We start from the raw sequence: 26,630 nt of genomic DNA on the forward strand, positions 1-26,630 counted from the left end.
ATTATCTATCTATATATGAGTGTGTCAGTGCTTGTGTATGTGTGCGTCTGTATATGTGTGGCTGCCTGTACTGAAGTTGAATAAAGTTCATAAAAAAAGACAAAACAAAAACATTTCACAAAAAGTCAAATTAACGCTTAGCTTCAACCAAATTTCATTTCATTTCAAATGCAAACCAATTAAATTAAAAGCATAATATGCCAATGTTGTCTGCCACTCATAAATACCCTGTAAACAACACCGAAATATAGGGTATGCTGCATAGATGAAGATGAAGATTTTTAGGAATTTTGCACCAGTTGAATTTTTATTTATTGTATTAAATATATATTATTTTATATTAAAAGTAAAATTTTAAATATATTTGCTAATGAAAACTGGTTTCTGGTACAAACTAAATTTTAGTTTAGTACAAAGAATCTTTGAATGTTAATATTAGTAGACCATTACCCAAAAACCGTGCATTAAAAAAAATGATTCAATATAAGTTCATATACTATATACTTTCAGTCTCTAATACAATAAAAGTAATTACTAAAAAAATTTTATATATGTATGTATAATCTCATTAATAATAATAAGATTGGGCAATCAAATGCCACAACAAACTGATTGACCCAAATGTTTTATTGGTATTTCCTAATCATTTCGATTTCTATTACCACGAACTAATGATAATATGTTAGATAAGTTGGACTCACAGCAATAAATCACGTTATATTAATATATAAATATTATTAAATAGATTTAATTAATTTAAGATTTAATTAATTTATAGAGCTTAATGGAGACTTGCGATAAATTCCAGCGTATCTGAAAGCAGAATTTCCTAGCTTGTCTGCATATTTTTAAATTGTGTTGTATTTTAACCACCCGCAACGACATTTTCGGTCATTTTACAATTTCAATTTATGCAAATGCAACAGCCGAGCATATTACCAGAGAGAGAGAGAGAGAGAGAGAGCGAGTGGGTGACAGAAAGAGGGGAAATGACAAACTGAAGCCACAGGCTTTAATGCTCATTAGGATGTTGCCGCAAACCCACTGAGCATATCCAAGGGTCGCATTTTCTGTGGGGCTGAAGAGCTAAGCAGTGTTTATATATAGAGAAAGAAAGAGAGAGTGAGGGAGAGCGGGAGACCGTCGCCTGCATATTTACAATTGCTTGTGTATGAGAAAAAACACACAGTGCTCCAAAATTACATTTTTATCAAGAGTTCATGTCGAGTGCGCAGCTCGCCAATTTCAAATTCCACGGCCAAAGCCAGTTGCCATTTAAAATGCAAAATGTCTGGTCTTGGCGCTTTAAGCCAGCCGAAATGTATGCAATTAATTTGAGCTTACGACTCAACGAGTCACTGGCAACGGCTGTTGCATTTCTCTCGCATTTCTCTGCTTGCGGGTCTTACGATATTTTAATGACGCTGCTTCCAATGGCGGCTGCCTTAGGAGAGGAAAACCCTCATTTATATCAGCCGAATAATGGAATACGGTTTCATTTAACTTTTAAAGAGCAAACTTTAACAGGCAACTCTGTGCGTAGACTGATTCATTGAAGCAGCTCTGATCAGGTTGCACTGGCTTGTTTGAAAGGCATGTTGAAGGAAAAACATATGGGATTACAGAGTATAAATGGTATTAAAAATAATTGCTGTTAAAAAACAAAAACTACATGTGATAAAATTATGAAACTTATAAAAATAAATAATAATAAATTTAATATTATTTAAATAGCGTTGAGTATGCTGAAGTGAGCATTAAGCATATGAGATTACCGAGTATAAATGGTATTAAAAATAATTGCAATTAAACACAAAAGTTTCACGTGATACAATTATAAAGTTAAATTTATTGGCATTTAAAAAAAAATAAATAAATAAATAATTCAAAGTATAGCAACATTTTTGTTATATTATTTAAATAGCGTTGAGTATGCTGGAGTGAGCATTAAATAGCTCTGATCGCTGCATTAGCTCTTCTAGGTCTTCTTTTCTACATACCAGTAAAACAGCAATGTTTATTCAGGTATATTCTGTTCATACCAAATTTAGTTTGACCCTACCAAATTTAGATTATACTCAAACGATTACAACCTTCACGACGAACATGTTGCGAGAGCGAGAGAGAATTTCAAGAGAATCATAATTAATGCTCTGCCTAGATATTTCGCAGGCAAATCTGGCAGAAAAAAAAAACAACAATATATAGTTGTTTTTTTCCTAGTTGCATCATCCCAATTAGTTATTTAATGTTATTATAAAATGCCAAATAAAAATTAAATGAAATGACAAAGAATGGAATTATTTGATTGACTTTTTTATTTACCTTTAAATTTGTAAATCTTATAACTTAAAATAATTAAAATCTAGCAAAACTATATAGCTATATAATATTGTAATATTGAGGAACTGTGTTCTTAACATAAACTGATCAGTCTGCATTTAATGCATCTCGTCGCCTGAGTTGGAAGCGATTTCAATTTTGGCCTGGCCCATGCGACACTGGAGGTTGCGGTTGATGTTGTCCACCATGTCGAAGGCTTCGATGATCAGCTCGGGCTCGTTCTGCGCCTTTTCGCTCATCTGCTCGAGGCTGTGTCGCAGCTGTTTGTGCTCCCCGCTGGCGTCTCGCTGCTCGGCACGCTGGAACAGCGTGTTGCTGGCCCGGGCAAAGAGGGCAGCCGTGCCGCTGCCGTGCTGCAGCTGGCGGTCGAGCTCGTCGGGCAGCGGGAACTCGAGCTCCAGGGCGAAGCGGCGCAGCTGCTCGAACTTGCTCTTCATCTGCTTCTCATTCTGGCTGTAGCTGATGACGACAGCTTGCAGCACCACCTCGCTGCCAGGCAGCTGGATGTAGGCGATGACGTCCTTGAAGTGATTCTCCTGGCGCCACACAGTGCGGCTATAGGGGATTACCTGGTAGACAACCATTTCGGGCTCAGGGCTGTACTGCACGAGGAGCCAAGTGTTCTCGTCCATCGACTCCGGGGCGGCGTCCAGCTGCTCATCGAAGGCGTGGTCGAAGCAGCGCGCCTTCAGGTGCAGCAACACCTTCTCCATATAGTTGCGCTGCTCGTAGGCGTACAGCACATGCCCAATGCAGCCCGGGCCCAGTTTGACCAGCGGCGTGCCGCCCAGCTCCGGCTTGGTGCTCAGCCAGGCAACGCGGCTGGGCGATATCAGCTTGTGCACCAGTCGCTCGCCCGCTGCATCCTCCTCGTTGTATTGCACCAGCAGCTGGCGTGCATTGTCGTCCTCGTCCTGCTGCTCCTTGCTCATGGCCAAGAGGGCGGCGTCGACCAGTTTCCGCTCATCGGCGGCCAAAATGAGCTTCGCCTCCAGCTTCACGCCGTTCACCCGAAACTCCACGAACCGTGTCATGTATTTATCGGAGACGTCTGTCTCCAGCAGCTCCATGCTGTGCAGCACGCAGTAGCGCTTCTTGCCATTCGGCTCACCGTTGTCCATCGCACCCTCGTCCACCTCGGCCAGAAACCAGGAGAGACGCGTTGCTGCCGCAGCACCTGAATTGCCCGCCCCGCCACAAATGGCCGAGTCATCCAAGCCGCTGTCGTTGCTGATGTTGCTCATGACTGAAGAGTTGTTAATTATTTTGTAAGTTGCTCGTATCGAAACGTTCTGTTGCTTTGCTCTTGGCAAACTGATGGTCGTTGCTCGCCAACGCAGCCTTTTAAAGGGCAGCTCCTGTTGCCCGTTTGGGACAGGTAGTCAAGATATCAACGCATTATGACCTGCAAGTTGCGCGGATTAACCCATTCGCAGATTTGTCGCGCAGCTGCTCGGCTTGCCGGCCATAAAGGATTTTGTCACCCACTTCGCAGGCTTCAGACTGTGTTAAGCTATTCGTAATGTACCTGCGTAAAAAAAGGTTAGCTAGAGACAGACAGAAGTACTTATTGTTTATTGCCTTAAAATTTTCCATTAGAAATGTTATCATAAATTCTTTTCTTATATTAATTTTTTTCAGAGCTCAAAAATATTTAAGTAAATATTAAATCAAGCCCCGAAAATAATTAATAAAATAAAAATAAATCAAAGTTCTATTATTTAGGGCGAGAAACATAAAATATATTCTCAAGTGAGACTAATCAAAAAGAATGTATAAATTAATTTGTTTGCAATAAATTAAGATATTCACTAAATGTTAGTACTCATTTTACATGAAAACATATTATATATCCATTAAATATTATATAAAAGAAATTAAAAAAAAAAATTGAATAATGTTGAAATGCTAAAATTTATATATATTTACTAACTCAAACACTGGCAATAATTTACTATAAATTATTTTACGGCTTTTTAGACCATAAAAGTACTTCCAACATTCTTATTTGGTTTTATATTTGTATGCGAATAACAATAAAAGTTTAAGCTCTTTTGCTGCATTCCGTTTATTATGCATTCAAAAATATTGAATCTCATTATTTATATACTCTGAACCCGTTGAAAATGGAAAATCAGTGTGTAATGGGTTTGTTAAGAAATGTTTTCATTTAAAAGCCCTTCAACAAGCATTCAATTGCAGCTAGCCAATTAATTGAAGCAAAAATAGTTTATTTAAATAATTTCCCTACATAATTCACAAATCGCTTGCTTGATCATTCAACAATACTTAACAAATAAAAACAGCAATGCATGTTTTCGTATACAAATTTAAAACTTTTATTCTGATAAATTGCCCAAAGTAACTGAACTTACTTAGCCCACGTTCTTATGAATGAGCAATCGAGAAAAGGGTTCTTTGTTGCTGCTTAAGTTGATAGCCACTCTGTCGGCTGGCACTCCCAGCACTTTGGTGATGAACTCTTGTGTGCGTGAGTCCAGCTTGATGACAGATTCGCCAGCATCTTCGGCTTCAGATCCAGCTTTGTCCCTTGGGCTGCTGCGCGGCATGAGCTCAAATGGAATGCCCAGTGGACGGCCAATTGGTGCGATGGTATTACGCACATCGACTGCACAATAGGTGCGAATGTCATCGAAGAAGCCCCTGTTGACCGCCTCTTGGACGGCCGCGTTGGTGGCCAGCAAACAGCCGAGAACTTGGTGCGACGCCTTCAGCTGCACGCTGATGTGATAGACATTGTCAGCACGGAGCAGTATAGAGAACTGAATGTCCTTGGGGCTTCGATGCCCAATCAACTTTTTCAGCTCACACACCAGATCATGGGCCACCGGCTGCTTTCTGTTCGAACAATTTCTACAAACATTTGAGGACTGACGACGCAGCTGAATTGGGGGCTCACAGCATTTGCAGTCACAGCCCCTGCATGACTTCGGTGGAGTGTTGCAGGGCTTTATGAGAAAAGAGCATCCGTCGTGGTGCTCCTTACATTCTGTGAATATCCTAGGATCCAGCGATCTGTCAGCAGTATGGTATTTTGATTTTTCAGCTATTGAATGGTGCCGACAGTCAGTAGAGGGCTTGACTGGCTCGCCCAAGCTGTTCGCAACACAGTCAATTGTGCTGTGATGGCTTGCAGGAGTCGAATGCTTCGCTGTCTTGGGTATCCTGTAGACCTTCCAATCGGTTTCGCTCTGCCCGCACGCATTGCTACCATCTTCGTTGTATAGTACAATCAAGTCCCTTGAGTTCTTTACCTCTGGATCGCACCTTACATGGCCCACGGTTGGCCCCAGCTCCTTCGATTTCAGCAATGCGATATTTGCATGTAGCTCATTCACTCCGACTTCAAGTCTGTCAACCTGATGTTTGATTCTGCCAAATTGGCCGTCCATTTTCGATATAGACTCGCAGCTGTAGTATTTATCCACCTCCCTGTGGTCCGTGTGGCCAACGACAATGTTTGTTGGTCTGTGATTCCTTTCATCTTGTTCGTTTCCCTTTTTCTCAGATGGCACAACTATTGTTGGATGCTTGAGATATTTCTCTGGAGTCGTATGCGTTCTTTCACCTTCTACTATATTTTGCTTATTCAAATTGAATAAGCTCCGGTCCTCAAATCGAACTGCTTTGACCGCTGATTGCTTGGAGGCAACCGGCTCAGACTTATTGTCAGCCGGATCGTCGCGGGTTTGAATGAAATTCCTCACTTTATAGCCCGATCGCACACTTGGCTGCCTGTTGGTTGATGTTGACACGGGTGCCTCGCTCGGTCGGCTGATGCCCGCCGACGTATAATAATACTCAGAGAGAGGTTTCTTGATTTCATTGCGTTCGTGCGGCAGTACATCAGATCGTATTAACTTGCTCGTACTCGGATCGTGGTGATGGACTAGTACCTCTCGTGGCTCCGGCTGCTTAGTTTCGACGATTGTGACTTTACGCTTTTTCGAATCGTCCGACGGCTCGGTCTGAGTTCCGCTGTGCTGAACAGCTGGCCTGCTCCTGGGCGCACAGCTCTCGTCCTGCACTGCGATTGGGTCCACTTCGTCGAAAACGATGCAAGTGGGCCGTCTTCCGCAATCAGGTAGATGTTGAGTGGCATTCGCGTGCTGCTGTCGTGGCACATCATCGTTGCCGGGACATCTGTGCAGCGATCCGCCTGCAGGTAGGCGAGACTTCTTGTGGACCGCCGCCGGCACTGATCCGTGTTGCCTTTGCATCCAGTGCAGCCGGTACAGAGCTCTCAAATATTTTCTATAGGCGCGTATGACATCTGCAAAGCGAAGAGCAATAAATCGGGTATTCTGCAGAATTTACCTGAACTCGCTCGTATTGGCTAGGGTATAAAAGAGCGATGCTTATTAAGCAGGGCATTCAGTTATCAATTGGACAACAGACGTGAACATGGTAAGTGGACACATTACTCCTGCTCTAATACGATTTTATTTGAATCTCAATTGTTCTCTTCCCCTAGATCAATCGCCGTCAACGCTTGGAATTTGCGCTCAGCATTTTGCCGTACGACCACAGAACTGTGGAGCTGTCGCCGGCCCAGAAGCAGGTGGAGCGAATCATCGCAAGACTGCGCACAGACGACACCTCCGGCGAGGAGGAGAGCGAGGATGAGAAGATGCGCCAGAAGCAGAGCAGCGCTTCCGGCTTCGCCGAGCAGACGATGCGCTGCATCGAGAAAGCCGAAACTGGCGACGTCGTCTACCCGAAGCCTAAGAAGATGCTGAGCACACTGGCGACGCTGACGCTGGCTGCTGAGAAGCTGCTGAAAACACAGTGCAAGGTGGACGAGGAGAACGTGGAAGAGCAGGACGATTTTAACGAGGACTCGGCCATGGATGCGGAGACGGCACTGGCCAAGCTCGATCGCCGCGAGCTCATGGAGAACAGCATTCAGGCCATGAACCAAGCGCGGCTCAAGATGCTGCAGCGTTGGGAGCGCAGCAAGCGCAAGGCGCTCGACCTGCTCATGATCGAGATCGAGAAGGTGCAGACCATGGACCAGGAGCATGAGCATCGAGCGGCACACTTTGACCTGTTCCGCGAGGGCACTGACGAGCACAACACCTCCACGCCCAAGACCAACGAGGACGACGACGACGAGAAGGAGAACGACAATGTCATTGAACTGGACGATGACGATGAGGACTATGTGCCGCACTCTGCGGACAGCAACAAGCGCAAGCGGCTGAAGAAGCTCGTCACATCCACGCCGAATGGCAAACATTTTCCGCACTTTGAGTTCGATCGTGATGCCAAGTCGTCCATGGTCACCATTGGACCGAATGGCACGCAGATATCGCGCGCTACACTGCGCAACATAAACTGGACCATGTCTGGCCCGGCCATAACACGAAAGCTGCTCTGCGAGATCTTCGATCGGGACACCTTGGCCTTCCACACGCTCTCTGGCAAGCCCTCGCCGGCATTCAAGGACTGCGCCCGGCCCAGCAAGCAGCAGCTGGACCCGCTCAAGGTGGCCGACCTGGTCTACCTGATGACCAACAGCATGCAGATGACGCCCCGAGAGGTGCGCACAGCCATCACGACCAAGTGCGCCGACGAAAACAAAATGCTGCGCACTCGACTGCAGCGGCGTCCACGCAAGACCATCTAATCCTAACAGTCCTATCGTATTTTAGCAACTAAGACCTAGCCTTAAGCCCAGTGCATTGAATTTTAAATTTCAAATTTCTATAGAATAAACACATATGCATATCGAATTCACCTGAGTTGAAGCTGCCGTGGGGTCGGACCACATATATCTCGAACATTTGTGCCCATCCAAATGCACATCCAAAAAGAATTCGATACAGCCAATTACGAATTTTGAATTTTTAAAACACAAATACGGACTACTGTGTTGGCAGTTGAATTAACTGGAAATCATGATTCATATTTACGAATGGGCTAAAAATTTTAGAATATTTGGGTATGCCAATGGATTGACGGATGGGCTATGCGGAAGGTATTTGGTTATATTGTTACATGATATAGTTTATAAATAATAACAAATAAAAGTTTCTGACTTGTACCTATTTATTTCATATGAAACTCATTAATTGTTCGTTCAACAAATTAAGATTTTTGGCTCATCTAAATCGATGGGAGAATTTAACTGTAATTGAAGGGATAATTTTTGAGCTCTAAAAAAATGGCAGAATTAATTGAACAGCTGTATATTCATATTAATAATATTAAATCAAATATATCTCATGAAATATATTTAGCTTTAATTTAACAATTATATTAAATAAAAAATATCATCAATTCATTGTTGTGAATTTTTAATTTTCTATCTAAAAAAATCAAGTAAAGTAAATTTCCATTGAGCAAAGTTTATTTATTATATGTACATAGATATGCTTATCATACTTAAATATTTTATATAAAAGCACGTGAAGGTAAAAAAAACTTCTTCTCACCCACGGCATTCCGGCTCAACTTAGCATTTCTCACACATTCAGTTGATGGAATTAATTTAATTATATATTTAACAAATATCCACAGAGTCCAAGCAGACAAACCACGAGTGAGTGAGGATTAGGCACAAATATCTTTGGTCGAACGGCAATTAATGCTGATATTTATTTATTTCGAGATGCATTTAGCCGCGCCATGCACTGCAGATAAATCACGAGGCATTTGCAAGGAGAGTGGGGTCGATTAAGTTGTGCTGTTGCCAAGGAATTTAGCAGGACTATGCATTATTTATGTGCTCTATCAGATAGTCAATATAACTCGAGAGTGCAAAATATTGCGTAGTTATTTTTTTTTTACTATACGCACACACACCAACACGCACACATGTTGACAAAATTGATGAGCTGTAGAAGAAGAGAAATAAAATAAAATAAATAGAATAATCAATTCTGAGTTGTTGCTGGCGTTGCCTTTGCTCTTGCTGTTTTTGACCGTAGCGTGTTAATGTGTGTATGTGTGTGTGTGTGTGTGTGAGTATATTTTTTATGTAATTTATGCTTTTAAGCTGAGATATTCCCAAGGAACAAGTGTTATTTAGATGTGTTGTAAAAGAGGTAACGAATAGCATTTCTGGATTCATTAAGATAAGAGAGGGTGAGAGTAGAGCTTAAATGAGAGCCAAGTTAGCAAATTCTCTCAATTATATTAAAGAACAAATAGTAGTAGGAATAAGTAGTAGTAATGCTTAGTACGGTAGTAGTCTGCTGCTTTGGCTGCATGCCTTTCCAGTCTTATAGAGCATACATTCTTCGACTGTCTGACTCAAGTCTTCTTGCTTGTTTGGCTGGTCAAAAACATTTTGATATGCAAATGTTGTGTGTGTGTGTCTATGTGCCTTAAAAAGGCAGTCTCATTTGAATACATCTGCATACGCGCACACACATGCAAGCACACAGACATACATATAAACATACACATATATATTTAGGTGTATATGTTATGGCATTTTATGTACACAAAAGTCGTTGGCCAGACCGCTGCTCGCACTGGTTGGCAGAGTTTACTTTGTGTGTGCAATATGGCATAGAGCTGACGTTTTAAAGCGTTTAACAAGCCACAACTAGCAACTAAATTGGCTCAGCAGCGCCGACAAAGATGCCTATAAATAACAAAGCTCAAAAACTCTATTCCACTGGGCATTCATCAAAGCAAAATTGATATCAATCATACGCAGCATGGGCACACGCACACAATCGCACCACTGAGATGTGCCAGAAAATTGAAACATTTCAACGGAATTATGGAAAAGTCTGCCACCCGCAGCAATAACAAATATCTGCACCGAAGTATGTATGAAATTTTTAAGCAGTATACAAATATGAATTTCGCTCTGAGGTTATTTATAGCCCACAAATAAACCTAAGCCGAAAATATCGCCTATAAATGTTTATATTAAATCTTCCAATTAAACAAAAATTAAGTAGAAGCGAGATATGAAATATCACGTATATCAAATATATTTAAAGTCATATATTGCTCTATTCTAATGATGTATAATTTGAGTATAGACATTTACGAAGTATTCAAATATTTTGTATATTCGAAATTTAATCATTATTTTGGCCATAGCAGAGCGGGTGAATTTGATTGATTTCATTGAGAGTTTCAAGAATGTTGTCTTGTGGCAGACAAAGGGCAGCTGTCAGGGGTGACTGTGCCAAAAATGTTGTATGTGGTTGAAAATTAAGTCATTATTCTTGGCAGCAGTCACGTTGGCTGTGGCTGCCACGTCAGCAACCTGGCCGGAAATCAGAGTCACACTTCGCATCCGCCTTCCTGCCACAGGGCTGTCCTTGTGCTGGGTTACCCCTTCTGAGCTGTGGGAGCTGCTGTTCCAGCTAAAGTGTCATCGGCAGTCGTGCGTCGCCAACCGCAGCCACCAGCAGTCGGTGGACTGAGAATGCTTCACGCATTCCCTACCAGCAGCAGCAACAGCAGCAACAACAACAAGCAGTATCTCTCCATCCACAGCCCTCCCATCGCCTGGCAATGACATTTACACTTCAGCTGCTGCTCTGCTTGAAAATTCACGTATATGATGAATGAACGCACGCCGCATCTAAAGCTTCTGAAGCTCAAAGCCCGCCCCGTTTCACTTGGCAGCCCTTTTCGCATTCCATAGTCCATTAACTTTTGGTATTCAAATGCTGACCTTTTACTTAGCATTGGCCAATACAATTCCGCGCTTTGATGATCTTTCAGGCATCATTAAGCCCGACTCTGGCTACGCTTTCAGCTGCAGGTGAGCCCCGGACTGAAACAGAGTTAGGGTAATCCACATTTTGGCATTGGCATATGAATTTGTAATATCCTTAATTACTTTCAGTTGGATTTGCAGTAATATGCCCCGCATTTGGACATCTAATTTGTATCCCCTTTGTTCGGGCCCAAGTCAATTAGGCGCGGTTCTATTTTTGGTTCAATGCAGCGCAAAATGAAAATTTTAATAATGCAAATGAGTTGCCGGCGGCTGCCTCAAATATTTGCCAGCTTGTTGCATGCGCTCGCTGCGGGCTTTGCTGTGCACTGGCTGGCTGGCTGGCCACCCTTTTTTGGGGCTTGCATGACATTGGCTATGTGCCATCAGCGTCAGCAACGTCAACGTCCTAGTCAACGTCATCCTCATCATCGGCTTGTCGTTTTCAGTTTTCAGTTTACTGCTTTCAGCTCTCAGCTCTCTGTTGCCGGCTCGACGACGACAACAATGGCCAACCGCTCGACAACAATCGCCAAGTTAATTGAATTGTGTTTACACTGCAGCACAGTGCACAAATAGATCCAGAGCCCGACCTCGACCGCCTCAGCCGCTGCTCTGACACGGCCCCAAAAATCCATTTAACATGTTCAGCTTAGTTCTCGAAATTCGCTTTTTTATTTAGGCCCTGCACTTGCCTTAAATAATCATTAGCCAACTATTCCTGAACGGGCATCATCTCTGCCCAGAGCAGCAAGTCGAAACTCATTTTACACATTTTTTGTTGAAGTCCTCATTAAAAGTTTTCACATAAAAGTTGCCTGTTTTATAGAGTTTCGCTGCGGCTGGGAGTTTGGAGTGTGGCAAAAGTTCTGTGGCCAATAGCCAATCGCATTGAATGCAGGATGAGCGCAGCTGCTGTGCGACGACTATTGTCATAATAATTAGTGTAATTAGCCGACTTACCTAGCCACAAATCAAAATACGAAGCTCATCTAATCTAATCAACTGGCTGCTTAATCGCTCTATGAGTGCCATGGAGCTTAAGCGCTCTTTTGCGAAATTGTCGTTTGTTTGTTTGTTTCAATTAGAAAGTTTCGTTATGTTTACGGCCAAGTGTACTGAAGCTTCTATAACGCTAATGCGCCAAATGAGTGCCGGAGGGAGTGGGACATTCGCATCGCATATCCTATGGTATCAAGTCTCTGGGTATTACTATAAATACTCTTACAGTAGGGCATTGTCAGTGAAAAGGACGATTTGATATTTTTTAAAATATTCTGAAATATAAATAGGTAAATATTTTAATTTATATTTATTATCTCTAATTTTAGCAACTAATTATATAATTTTAAAATTAAATTAAAATTTATTTTATTATATGTTAAATACAATTATTATATTTTAAATACAGATTAGTTATAAATATGATTTCTTCCCAATATATATTATTAATTTTCCACATATTTATTTTAGGTAGTCTTTAAAGTATACACTATAGCCGATAGAGTATTCAGAACGACAGCCCAAAACTCTTTTAGTTTGCTCTAAAGTAATTTTGAGCGCGTGCGAAATGCAAAAGTTTTTGGGCAAGAGCGCGTCGAGACGAGCGACGCCGATAAAAAGTTTCGATTATAATCGCAAAATGTTCGAGGCTGGAGGCGTGCCTTGGTGAGTTTTATGACAGGAAATGGGAAATGTTTGCGAGCATGAGCATAAATCAGAGGGCGTGCCAAATCTGCGGCAGCGCAGAGGGCAAAAATTAGCCGGCAAGGCATTCAGCTAAGTCTTCAACTGCGAATATTTAATCAGAGTAAATATCCATATTCTAAAATACAGCTCAACTAGTTAACTAAGTCTACATCAACACAGCTGCTGCTGTTAACAGAAGTTGGCCATAAAATTCACTCAAACGCCAACCGCGCCAGGGGAATAACAAACAACAGCTGTTCCGGTGGAATCACTCATTTAACAGCTGTTACTTAACAGCGCTCAATTGACAGTGGCAAGCCAAGTAAAAGCTTTACCTCCTTGTGTCAGCTCCAACTGCACTGCGTGGATACATTAACTCGAATATGCTTTCAGCCGCGCTAAATAGCGGTACAAGCACTATTCTTAGCTCCAATCGGCAGGCAACTGCGAATTAAGGCCGCCTCCAATGCCAAGGCCATTAAACTGGGTGCCCATTAATGACAGCGCGTTACTCGCACAATACTTGGCATAATGACAAAACTTTCACACGTGCATGCGACAATTATTTTAATTTTTATGATCTGCAGAAGGAGGTGACAGAAATGGAGGTATCATAGTGAGAGAGAGAGACGCACAGCTATAAATGAATCCCCGGGAATATCTGTGATGTCATGTGCACTTGAACTATTGAATAGGCAAACAGAGTAAATATGATTTATTTTGTTCAGAAATGGGATTTTATATAAGTATATATATGAATATATAGAATATGTGAATTATAGTAACGTAAGATTTTATATTTGGAATATAATAAAAAGAAAAATTAATAATACTTTACAAAGTGAAAATGTATAGCTTAATCTCATCTAACATCACATTTATTCATCAATCAAAACATTTCTGTTCAAGCCAAACCGAGGACTTCCTGTAGGGTATCTGTTGGTCGACTACATTTAACGCCCACTATTGCTGTGTGTGCATAAATATCACTTTGGTCTTAGTTCTAAAGCCAAACTGACAGGTTATATATATGCATGTGCATGTGTGTGTGTGTGTGTGTGTGGGTGTGCGTGTGCGTGTGCCTTCAATAGCTGTGGCATGATTATGCGTAAAATTAAGCATACGCCGCGTACGCCATATGCGATTGTTCACATTTGAAGTGTTAAGGCGGGCCAAATTATGAGCATCACTTGAGTGCGAGTCCTGACAGGCGACAGAGTGTAGAAGTGTGTGGCTTTATCAATGTTATTTATGTGCCATGCATTATTAACGCATTTAATTTGTCTAAAAAGCACAACACTTAAGCGCAGAGCCCAACCCATCCATGCGCCCCACAGCCACTCGTATCTGTCAAGGGAATATATATTTAATGTGCCTTTGGGCGTTGCGACAACATGTCGTATGAGTTATAAATACAGCAACACGATCATAAAAAGCACGTCAAAAACCAATTTTTATGCATGCATAAATGAAAATCAATAAAACATCTCAAGTTTAACATATATTCCAAACATAAAATGACAACACGAGCCGGTAATACACTGCACACGCCGCACCCGCCCGCCCACTCTGCCCAGTCTGCCCAGCCTGCCCAGAAAGGAGTCAAAGCGGAAACAGCATTTAAATATCTTCCGCACCCCAACAACCCCAACAAGCTGCGCTAAATGAAGCGCAAAATGGGCCGCACAATGAGACGAAATATGCGCCCCAGAAGTGTTTGTTAATAGCATCAATAGGCAAAGTTCCTTCCCATGACAAGCCAGCGGGACGAAGAAGATGAAGAAGAAGCAAAACAGCAGAAAAAAAGGTGGCACCATTTGAATAAGCAGCGAAATGCATTGATATGTAAAACGATTTGACATTTCATTTGTCAATGAAATTAAATGAGCATCGAAATGCGAATGCTTCAATTTAAATGGTAAATTTCTATTACATCCACTTCTGCTTCTTTTTTCTTAACTTTGAGCAAAGTTTAATTAGACGCGTAATGAGAAAATTATTTGAGAACAGTGCCCAAATCAGAGCTGGGGTTGGTTTAGTGCCTAATTTGTGCATTGAGGCCATTTACTGATCTGTATTTAATTTGAATTGCTTCCATTTGCTCAGCTACAAAGCGACAATTTCATTTCTCTGTTGATGAGGAATTGCAAATATTTCATTATATTTATCACAAATTATTGCTCTGTCTCTTAAAAGTATTTTTCCAGATAAACACAAAATATATGCATATAAAATCATTATAAAATTATTATATTGAGTATAAATAGTTCAAGTATAGAGGACATCTAATATCGAGTTCATAAACTACATATATTAAAATAAGCTAACAATTTTATTTAATTTTTAATTTTTTTTTTTAGTTTACTAGAATTTTTGAGCCTATCTCCCTGAATTCCGTTTCATATTTAATAAATAATTACGAATAAATAATTATTCTGCTGGCTGCCGCTAAACCTTTTAGCCAAGTAGTTGGCAAACAAAGCATTAAATAATAAAGTATCAAAGTTATAAACAGCAGAAGGCCTTTAAAACTTGGCTTTTTAAATAAAGTTAATGCTAAAAGGCTCGCTTGTTAGCCCTCATGTTAACACTCGGCTATAAATTGCGAGTGAGCCACATGGAAGTAAAAAATATTACAACACTTGCTCTAAGCCCGAGTACATTTAACTGTACATCGTAGCAAAGCGCTGAATTTGCATTTCGCCTTCTTTATTTTTATTGCAATTGAAAATGAAATTTATGTGAATTTTAGTTTATAGCCAACTCTTGAGCTGGCAGTCCGTCCCACTTATGCAGCCGGAGGCCAAGTGCCACTAGCCACTAGCCGGAGCTGCCGAGACTGCAGCAAATGAGCCGTGCGCAGCTGATGCAGCCGCAACCGGGCTCACACGTTCGCAGGAAGCCAAAGTTTACCTTTGCACTCGCCAACACTTGACTTTTATGGCCCTGCTGCAGTGCGCCGCCTGCGTTGCTCCGTGCGCTTCATTAGCTATTAATTTTTGGGCTCTGTGGCACACACGAAAAAAGCTCACAGCAGAAAATAAAATGAAGAAGAAGAGAGAGAGATGGGGAAATTTCGAGTAAATATAAACGCATCACTGAGTTTTCCAGTCAGCCAGCCACCGCATCCGACAACAAATTCAGCCATGTTTAAAACGCTTGAATAAACAACGCGTGAGGAGCCGATCATATAAATAAGAGAAAGGGTTGAGGTCTTGGCAATCAAGCCAATTGCCTCTTTGAAGTTTGAGCACAATTTGAAACAAATGGCGAGAGTTGAATGTGTTAAATAATAAATATTTAAATTTCATATATTTAATTTGCACATTTCTTGTATATATTTATTTTGTGAATTTAGTTGACTGAGATTATTTAATATGATTAAGATTAAAAAATAAATATAATCAATTGACAGTATGTGTATAGCTTTTTTGTAAAGCTTTCCATAATCCTCCAGACAGCTCCCTTTACAGCAGAGTTCCCTCTAGACTTCTGCTTCGCCTTAACATAGCTAGTCTTGCTCACTTTAGCGCTATTTCCAGATTCAGATCTACCTCCTCTCTCTCTCTCTCTCTCTCTCTCTCTCTCTCTCTCTCTATCTCTCTCTCTCTCACTCTCGCTCTCTTCAGCGAGTGAAGTCAGCACTCACTCTGACATACTCAATGACATACAACTCTTCAAAAATGTTCTTATGCAGAGTTCTTGCGCATTGTACTTGTATTCCAGTCGACAATAAGAGTCGACTCTAAAAGAAGTAGTTAACGTTGACGCTGGCAGCAGCAGAGTTTAACCATTGCTTTTATTGCAAAGCACCAGAATTATTCTTCCATTTACTGGGATTCTTAAGATACTGATAAAAAATTCAAACAAAATAGTTTATGTATTTCATTTTACAATTCACAGTGACAAATTGCTTGTAGACCAGCTATATTATTTAAGAATTTTTCAGCAATAAAATCACAAATTTATTTTGCAACAGCAAAGCGAAAAATTATCTATTATATTTTTTCGTACATATACATTTGTACATACATAAAATATATATTTCACACGAACAAGAATCAGCCCAGGCGAACAAAACGGCAACTGTCGCAGCGACAAAGGTGACAACAACAATGTGTCAGCATCAAAATGGAAGCGACTCGTGCTAAAGACGAGGCAAACAGCAAAACATGCCCCACTACAACCAGTTGTGGCAGCACAAGATGTTCGCAAAACGAAAAAAAAAACTGAAAGAGATATAGAGAGAGAGAGAGAGAGAGAGAGAGAGGCAAAAAAAATGTCCGCTGCTTGTGTACAACATGTCGTATACGCCACGAGCATACCAAGGATCGCAGGCATTTGGCAGCGGCAGCTTAACGCGAGGCATAGCAGCAGACAAAACACAACAACAACAAAAACAACAAATCGGACAAACAGCAAAATTAGTTTCTGTATTGCCAAATGTGTGTCTGTCTGTCCATCTCTCTGTGTGTGTGTGAAAAAAGTTGACCAAAATAAAATGGCCAAACACGGTCTGGCAGCCGCCTTAGGTGAGCAGATGTAAAAAGTTGATATGTGTTCGTGCATGTGTCGCATGTGTACAAACATCCAGCACAATTTCGATATCAGCTCAATCCACGAAGAGCCTCACACACACACACACACACACACACAAACTATTGCTGGCCTTGAAAAGACGAAGAAACAAAAACAAAGCAAAGCTATATGTATTTGTGTGTGAGATGTGTTGCAGCTTAAATACTCTTGCGGGCAGAGAGCGACAGAAGATATATATAATTTACTATAAATAAAATTGATAAATGATATGATATTGATTTCAGATTGCCCAGAGCTGGAAATCTTTGAGCTCAAAGTGACAAAGATCAATTTCTGTCCATTCTGATATATAAATATAAGTCCATATAAACATAAATAAAGTCTGATACAAATCTCAGTTTGTGCAGGACTTTAACATATGAGGATAGCCTAAAAACTTTTATAAAAATGTCTGAGCATTTATCGAGATATACAAATAACGAATTCTGTCAATTCAGGTAAATGTATTCTCGTCTATATAAAAAAATAGCAGATATATTAACAAACTATGATGTTTTTATATGCGTAAATCTGAGTATTCATTGATATCAGATTTGGAGACTGCCAGTTTTTTCATATACATATGTATATTCCCTTCTATATACACACTGAGATATCTTCAACTTCATCTGTCACACATTGAGTTCTTTACTTAATAAGCTCTACCCATACCCTTTATATAAGGACAGGAAAAATGTGCTATAGTTTTCTGGGCCAGACAGCAATTTTATTTATACCAAATACTCCAAATCCACTCGCCATAATCGAAGGTCGCTTCTATTTCTACTGATTTGTCAAGCTAAAATTGGATTTCCCTTTTCGGGTTGTAAGACCAGCAGCTCTCGCAACAAGCTTTTAAGTTAGGTGAAATATGTCGTTAGGTATTTGGCTACGGACTACCTTATATAAAACTCAATTTGCCATATTTCATTAGGGCTTCCTCCCAGCCTCCTTTTAAGCTGACGACCCTACGCTTAGGACAGGCTGTTGACGTGCCTAATTAAAACCCAATAAATGTTTTCATTATGCACCAAATTATATTAATTAAATTCATGGAACTTGAGCCACAAAAGTGCAAAGGAATACTAAGAATATAACAAATTAGCTGCTCGTGTTTCGGTTCTCGCGTATCCACACATGTTTCATTAAATTATAACGTGGGCATCTTAAAAAAGATATCAAAATGTTTAATTAAATGAGATTCCCGTATTAGATTCATGGCGTTATCCCTAGAGCATCTGCTGGCAAGTGCAATGGAATGCAAATGCCTAATTAATATTTATGGCATGTGCGAGGCGTCGCGTGCGGCATGCGTGAAGCGAAATGCATGTTCGAGGACTCGTGAATTAGTTATTGATGGGGTGTACACTCGCTTTTAAAGCGAACTGTGAAAGGTGAACTCTTGGCATTGAGAGCCGGCATGCGGGTTAATAATTCAACCTGGTAGCGGGGCCAAGTTGGCTGACACGATGGGGACGCAGAGAATGGTTGCTTACAGTTCAGTTGCCGCTTCAAGCCTGTTGCCGCTTGCTACTTAGTTTAGCATAAAATTTTAATTTTAATTGCTGGCATGTGCGTGGCAGCAATGGCAGCGAGTCCTCGTCGACGCATGCCACACGCCAAACGCCAAACGCCAAACGCCTCCATGACATTGGCTCTATGAGCGCTTGTCCTCCGCCCGACCCAAACCCTAATGTTATCCATTAATTTCGCTTTTAATTAAACTTTTTGCCATATTATGAGAGTGCGTAAAGTTGATTAACTCTCAGTCTCGACCCCAAAGCGTGTGCTCTTAAGTAGGTGTCAATGTTTAATGCACGTCGGCAGCGAGTAAACTCAAAACTTTGCCCCTCATCAGATGTGCAGAAAATTTATAAATTATTTAATACTCTCTGCCAAGGCGCACATGACACACAGATTGGCATCAAGAAATTGCCTCTGGCACTTTCCTCACGCGCTGCTAGAAAAAAAGAATAAATAAATAAAAAATGAATAAAAATCAACTAAGAAAACACTCGTCGAGACTGCCCGACTACGAGATCCCATGGAGCCGATATTCCAATCATACTACTCTTCCTTTACTCTTTCTGTACACAACACACACACACACACATATTTGCATGTATATGAAGCTCACAGTTGACGCATCGACTGGGCTTGAGCTATGTTATGATGCTGTGTTATATGATTAATAAAACCTTTTCTAGATGGACTTTCGTAATTAAATTTTCAGAATGTGATAATGACATTCGAATGTGCATATCTGCCAAAAACAAAGTCTTCAGTATTTGACAGACGTTTCCTTATTATAAATTAAATGGGATGGAAGAGGATTTGTGACCAAAATCCAATCAGACATAGAATATATGTTTATATACTTTATGGGATATGCAAACACTTTCACAGAAGCATTATACCCAGACGCCCCACTCTAAGTGGGTTCAGGGTATGAATGCGAAAGAAGAAAGATAAAGCAACAACAGTTGTTCAGCTGACAGCTTGCAGCTTGCTGCATAATTTCCATCTGCATGTGGTGCGCACCGCCAGCCACTGGCAGACACCGCCTTTTGACTATTAAGTGGCTTGACACTGCGAATTGAATGAAATGATATCACATTACGTCGGAGTCAGTGCTGGCAGATAAATCTGACATTTGAGCTGAAGAGTTATTTAACCTAAGAGAAGAGAGGATGTTAAAGCTATAGAGGCTATTATTTTAATTATGAAAGCATAGAAAATCATTGATATATAAAATGAGCAAAATAGCAAATATGAGTTAAACCTTTATTAGGTAATTTATAAATGTATAAGCAGCTACTCAAGGACGTGAGCCAATCTAGGCTCTAAGCCTAATTAGCTCTAATATGCTTTAAGAAATGAAATATTATTTATAATGCAAAGGGTTTAAATAAACAGTTGAGCGGAAAAAAAGCTATTTAAAACTCATAATGCAATTACATTATGGCCCTGAGGCTGTCATAAAAGAACGCCCACAGCAGCCATAGAGAACCATCATCATCTTGTGAACTCAGCAAATTGGCTTAAAATCTTCGAAATTGCTGGCATTTTGCTTTTGATGCTTTTTGATGCTTTTTGATGCTGCCATTTTGACAGCTTATTAAAATGTCAACGCGCCGAAGTTCCAATCAGAAACTTGGCCTCGGGCCAGCCATTGGCCAGCCTTTGGCTGCACTTAATCAACAAACGGCCATAATTTATGCAACTTAATCAACGCTCTGCCTGCAGGCAGATGAAGTCACGAGCCAATGGCAAAAAATATGTTTGCAGCAATATCACGCATACGCCGCGTATGCCGTTGACGCTGGGGTTGCATGCGCTTGCATTCGTTTTCTATACTTGTGCACGGAATGGAAATGAGTATATTGGCTCTGTGCAATGTTCCTCGTGCCACTGTTTTATTGTCTTTCTAATGAGGAAACACTCCGATATTTCGATAGTTAGAGTGTTGGAGAGTTGAAATTTGGAATATATGTATATAAATCCTGACAGCATTTGGGCAGTGAATGAGTACTCTGCAGTCAGTAACACTTGACTTCAACACTATCGCTTTTCCCTTTTTATTTTTTTATTTATAAATTAATTTCTCCACTGCTCTGTGGTGTTTTGCATACAGCTACGACGTGTGCTTTACAAATTGCACAAATGAATTTAAAATGCAGCCACATGTCGAGTCGTGCAGCAAATGAAATATATAAGCATTTATTCAATTACACTACGAATTAAAATCTTTATTAGTTTAGTTCGTACATTGTTAACAAAAAATAGAGACTCATTTGATTGCAGGATGAATGCGAGAGCTGCTAGATCATAGAACAGACTTAATTATAGCCAACAGCAAGTTAAATTGGGTGTTTTTTATTAAGAGAATAAATTTATATAAATATAAGTGTATTTTTTTATATCGAGCCAAATTTGGTTTATGTAAATAAAGCTGAATTAGCTTTTTAGCGTCGAGTTCTTTGCTGATAATATTATGTATAGTCCATTATTATTCCTACTACTCTAAGGTCTGTACATAAACATTATTGGGATATAAAAACCTTAATCTGGCAGATATGTACCTAAGTAGCTGCTAATAAATAAAAAAATCTTTACAGGCACATATATCGTCATTCTGAGCCACTGAATAGTAAGTCACAGACTATAAGCTGCAACAATGAATAAAAAAAAAACTGTTTTTACAAATTTCCATGAAACCAATTGATTCAGAGCGCGATTCGCATTTCGATTTGGGCCTGGCATTGAGCAGAGTTTGGCGGAAGTTTGCTTTAATTAAGTGCAGCTGAATTGCATTACCAAGCTGATTAATAAATCCATCAATGAAGGTCATTTCTATGTTAAACAATGCAAATCTCAAGCGCAATGAAATCAGCAGTTACAAATTTCAAGTTTCACTTATGCAGCAAGTGGATAAGGTTCCTCTTTTTTTCCAATTCGGGGCACATTTGCAATGCTAAATGCATAAAAATGCTGCCAGTTGCGGCAGGCGGAAACGTCCGCGGAAGCGGAAACGGAAGCTTAGCCTCACTGGCTGCCCCGACGCGCATTTATCTTTTGGCTCAAACATTTGCGACGCTTTCCGCGGCCAACTTTCTGCAGTTTTTCTCGCTTCTTTCTCTGCCCGCACTCTATCATTTGCTGTCGTCCATTTTTTGTTTCTCTTCTTTTTTTTCTCACTCTCTCTCTCTTCGCTTGTGGTGCAACCGCTGGGCAAATGTTTGCATTGTTGACTTCAGCGGATTGTCCTCGCTGTAGGTGTCCTGACGACTTAACGGGTTAGTCGTTTCAATTTTAACGGCTGTAGGTTTAATTGGCGTGCCGCCTCTTTAAGCAGGCGACGGCTTAACGGTTTAATTAATCATAAAATTGTTGCAAATGACACAAGTCGTCTGTGCGAATGGCTGTACATAAAGGAACACTGAATTTTTTTTAAACAGCCAACGGAAGAAAAATGGATTTTGTTTGTTGAATATTTAGGGTTTGGGCAGGGCCTGGAATTTATTTTTTTTTGCTTTAGCAGCTTTTATGGACTCATTGAAAATGTATGAATGGGGTACCAGACTTTTGGTAAAATGTGTGTTATGAGCATATGCTCGACCACATGGAGCTCGTTGCAAGACAAGTTGCTGCTTGAGCTGTTTGATCTACAAACTAAAAGAATGCAATTTGAAGTACACTTTTCTGGAAATCATATATAGCAAGGGTTCATTTCGGTTTCTTATATTTTTAGAAATTGATTTCAAAATTATGATTTCCTTCTTTCTTTTCATAATGACTTTCATTATCTTCTAGTCGTATATGTATAGAAATCTGTTTCAAAATGTAAAAGGATACATTTTGAAACAGATTTCTATAGAAATCAGAACTTGTATATTAAAAGAGTCTCTAAATTCTGATGAAGTAGATTGTTCCCTTATATCAAATCTTTTTCCATTTATAAACTTGTTTTGTTGTAAGTTAAATTGCCACTTTCTATTCTCTTGGAATTTTAAATATTGTTTGATAAAAATTATATGAAATTAATTTATATCTTTTATTTCTTTACGATTTGTCAACATAACTACAAAAGTCGGCTCAATTAACTCTCTTTGCAGGGCATTTCCCATTCGTACTCTGTCGTCCATGGCAGTCTAGTTTATTTTTTGTTTTATGAGCGACGGCGCCATCAAATGCAGTGAATAGATTTCTTGTTGTTTTTTTTTCTTTTTTTAACAAATGTCAGAGTCAGTTTTCGGTTTCAGTGCCATCCTTTTGCCTTGGCTTGGACAATAAAAAATTGTCTGTTGTACGGCGTACAGATGCCCATAAGTATCTACTCCGGCTCCATATGAATGCGTTCCAAAGATACATAGTTTGCTCGCATTTGACACCAGATGTGTGTCTCTGCGTTATGTCCTTGTGTCGAGTTGGGTATTAAAGCGAGTTATTCACGCTGCTTGTCGCCACTCGCCTCTTGATATATCGAAGTCAAGAGCGAGAGGCAACAAACCATGTCTGTAGCTGGCGATGATGATGTGCCCCAGCAACAGCTGCGAATGCAGTAAAGCACTTGCAATTTGTAACATTCAAATTGTAAAGCCATTGGTTATGGACAAGACACAATGTTGCCAAATACCAAAGGTCAAGCAATACTGCAGGGTGTGCAGGGTATAACTGATGGAACCGCTTTAAATGTATTTTATTTTTCAGTTTTATGTAAATAGTTGAACAATGTATGCAATAATGAATTAATTGATAGCTTCAAGTTGATTGATTTAATATTAATTTTATATATCAATTTAAAATTTGGGTTTATATTAAGGAGTGTCAGTTACCAGCTCTTCGCAGAGAACGTAAGAGATGAGCTATTATATTATGTATAAGTATGTAATGTTGCTGATGATTGCTGCAATTTATTTAACACAGAAATAAACTATAATTTAAAGCATTTACATTAAATCTTTATTCCACATGAAGCGCTTCAAGTTAACATGAATTCCCAAGTATCACATCATTGCAAAACAAAGCCGAACATTTACATTTATAACACAGCCAGGGCCGAAATTGGTTTCAATTAATTTACTATATATTCAAGCAAGAGAAAATACAGACAGACAATGTATATACATATATCCATGTACACATATGTATATACGCACGCACACGCATATTTAAGCTCAATTAATACAATTTGTATAGTCCAGCACATATCAATGAATGCTGAACAAAATATGTATTAAGAGCATTTAAATTGATGTAGTCTCTGCTTAATGCAGCTGCTGCCACAGCATTTTCGGCTTTATAAAGAACCACTGCATTGACTTTAAGCGTAGCCACGTTTTTGTGGTGAATACACACGCACACACACATACACATACACATACACATACATATATAAATTTATGGCAGACATGAATGTGTATGAGTGCGTGTGAGAAATCGAGTGTGGGCCGTATTTAAATGATTTCATTAGAGCCGTGCGTGCCTGGGCATCCCTGGAGTACTGCAGCGTCTGTGGCTCTGCGGCTGTGACCCATGTAAGGCATTACCTTAACTCATTTATCACCAAATTTAACAGGCTAAACTGGACCGAAAGCCGGTCCACAGGCTGCTGGATGAACAGCGGCTTTCCATTTGCACCTACAACGCCTCCTGCTACTGCTCCTGCTCCTGCTCCTGCTCCTGCTCCAGGCGAATATCGTGCAGTGTAATCGAGCGCTGCGCCAAATCGTTTTGTGTGACTTTCATACGTAAATAAGAAGGGCTAAAAGGTTGGGCCAAGAATCCGAGCCCGTTTTCTGCATACGTTGGCGAAATTTGTTAATTTCATTTACACAAGTTTTTGTTTCTGTTTTTTGCTTTTGGCTGCGGCCTTTGTTTGCTCTCTTTCCCTTTTAGCACTTGTTCTAGTATTTCAGTATTTTAGTATATTATATGTCTGAGAGCGTGTATATGTGTGTGTGCGTGGCATTGCGGCAAAATTCAGCAGCTATGTGGCGAAAACTCACTTGTAATTATGTTTGTCCTTTAATTGCGACTCATTATGCGTGCGCCCTGATTATGCAGTTGCCCAAGTGGCTCAATTAATGTGTGCCCCCTCACACACACACACACACACACACGCACACAGACTTGAAGAGAAGGGCTAGCCAACTTTACGATCTTGACTAAAGAGCTAAAGCAGGAGGCGTATCTCTTCACATGGACCGCTTTTGTCAGCCAGCTTCAGGCTGCCCGGTAGTCGGGGCGTATGCGTGTTTAGTGCCCACAATTTAATCGTCAAACTGCTGCCTTTTTCTTCCTTTATATGTTTTGGCCATTTGGAAGGTCAACAGCCGAAGCAACAACAACAAGAATTTATATTCAGCGCTTATTTATTTAAAACATTAGGGCCAAAATGAAACTCAGCCAGCTTTCCTGTTCACTCTACCTCTACCTCTTACACACTCTCTCTTTCTCACTCTCTCTCTCTCTCTCTCTCTATCTCTCTCTCTCTCTCTCTCTATTGCTCTCTCCCCCCTTTTCGTGAGTGCTAAAAAAGCAAAGTTGTGAACCCTTTGACCCAGCCTTGCTCCTTTTCCTGCAAGAAAATTGGTTGGCATATAATTGAAAATATGTTCGATGAAAATGTTTGCCAGTTTGCCCAGTCGGCTAGCTGGCCAAAACTGTTAACGGGCAAGCCCTCAATTATTAACTGGGCTCAGTAGCCAGCGGGAGTGGGTGTCACGTGCAAACATTCCGAGTAGCTGCAGAGACTCGCAGAAGTTGGCTGGAAATTATGCGGGTTTTATGGGTAACTTTATATGCCTTTAATCGGTTTTTGGGAAACACGTAAAAAGGAATCCGTAATTCAATATGTAACAATGTAAGTAGTTGGAATATTTGCAGTGAAAATTGAAATTTTCAGGCAAGGCCATAAAGCGTTTAATTCATAGCAATTTAATTGATGAAATAGAGAAACGTGTTTATATTTACAAATTAGTTTATTTTAATTAACAATATATACATAATTAGTCTTTATAAAATATAGTAAATTAGGTTAAGTATTTATAGTTTAAATTACTTCAAAATGATATAATAATGTATGTATTTATAGTTAAAAAACATAATAAATATACATATACGTACATACATCTTTATAATTTAATTTAAATTCTATGTATTGTTGATTTGCTTATCTACCTTAACATTATAATAATTATACGTCTATTTTCAGGAAAATGTCTAAGCAAACTCACAAATTCTTAGACACACAAAGCCAAGCAAGAGAAATCAAATCATTGCGATAGAGCGGGCAAATCTCAAGTCTAAGTCAGTTGTTGTGTTAACAAATGGAAATAGACAAGCTCTATAAAATATTCAATATATGCCAGTGCGCCGACATTGACGACCAGAGCAAGAGACAGAGAGAGAGATGGATAAAGAGGAGAGAGGAGAGAGATGCGAATCTGATGAGCAGAGAGCTAACGAGTTTATCGGTCGCGCTTTGGTTAAACAAAGGCAAGACGTCAATAAACCTATTTGTTAGCCGCACAAATTGTGGGCAAATATGTGAACAACATAAATAAGCAGAGCAAAGAGAGAAGGATAAAGAATAAGCACAAAATGGAGGCTGGCTGGCTGGCTGGCTGGCAAATGTATGCAATAATAGAAATGCGTCGCCTACCCAATTGTAATGAGACTTTGTTCAAGTGGAGCCAGCTGGCAACGGGGCGTATGCATAATCGAATTGAATGTTTTGCTTGGGTCAAGTGCTCGATATAGTTGAAGAGCACAATTTATGCAACTGTTGCGGGGCATATATTTA

The 26,630-nt window shown here is 40.1% G+C and overlaps 3 protein-coding genes across 3 annotated transcripts; 1 reads left to right on the forward strand and 2 right to left on the reverse strand.

Moving 5' to 3' along the window:
* Positions 1 to 2,380: 2,380 nt before the first annotated feature.
* Positions 2,381 to 3,860, reverse strand: Elba3 (Early boundary activity 3). Its single transcript, XM_018111340.3, has one exon. The coding sequence runs from the start codon at positions 3,585 to 3,587 to the stop codon at positions 2,442 to 2,444; it is 1,146 nt and encodes a 381-aa protein (XP_017966829.2). The 5' UTR covers positions 3,588 to 3,860; the 3' UTR covers positions 2,381 to 2,441.
* A 798-nt stretch (positions 3,861 to 4,658) lies between these two features.
* On the reverse strand, positions 4,659 to 8,310 carry LOC149091785 (uncharacterized). The gene is made up of 2 exons (XM_089257796.1): positions 8,105 to 8,310; positions 4,659 to 6,637 (listed from the first exon to the last, which is right to left on the reverse strand). Exons 1-2 carry the CDS (start codon positions 8,148 to 8,150, stop codon positions 4,719 to 4,721), a joined length of 1,965 nt encoding a protein of 654 aa, XP_089113922.1. The 5' UTR covers positions 8,151 to 8,310; the 3' UTR covers positions 4,659 to 4,718.
* Positions 6,614 to 8,068, forward strand: Elba1 (Early boundary activity 1). Its single transcript, XM_030385188.2, has 2 exons — positions 6,614 to 6,771; positions 6,839 to 8,068. Exons 1-2 carry the CDS (start codon positions 6,769 to 6,771, stop codon positions 7,991 to 7,993), a joined length of 1,158 nt encoding a protein of 385 aa, XP_030241048.1. The 5' UTR covers positions 6,614 to 6,768; the 3' UTR covers positions 7,994 to 8,068.
* Positions 8,311 to 26,630: the final 18,320 nt, after the last annotated feature.

Source organism: Drosophila navojoa, chromosome 3, assembly GCF_054131105.1.
Source record: "Drosophila navojoa isolate 15081-1374.11 chromosome 3, UAZ_NAV_1.0, whole genome shotgun sequence".
Taxonomy (NCBI): Eukaryota; Metazoa; Arthropoda; class Insecta; order Diptera; family Drosophilidae; genus Drosophila; species Drosophila navojoa.

Excerpts from the sequence above, each read along its gene's own strand:
- LOC149091785 (XM_089257796.1), bottom strand. The coding sequence starts at position 8,150 with ATGTTCGAGATATATGTGGTCCGACCCCACGGCAGCTTCAACTCAG. Across the intron at positions 6,638-8,104 it reads CCACGGCAGCTTCAACTCAG|ATGTCATACGCGCCTATAGA; the intron begins GTGAATTCGATA and ends TTCGCTTTGCAG.
- Elba3 (XM_018111340.3), bottom strand. The coding sequence starts at position 3,587 with ATGAGCAACATCAGCAACGACAGCGGCTTGGATGACTCGGCCATTTGT.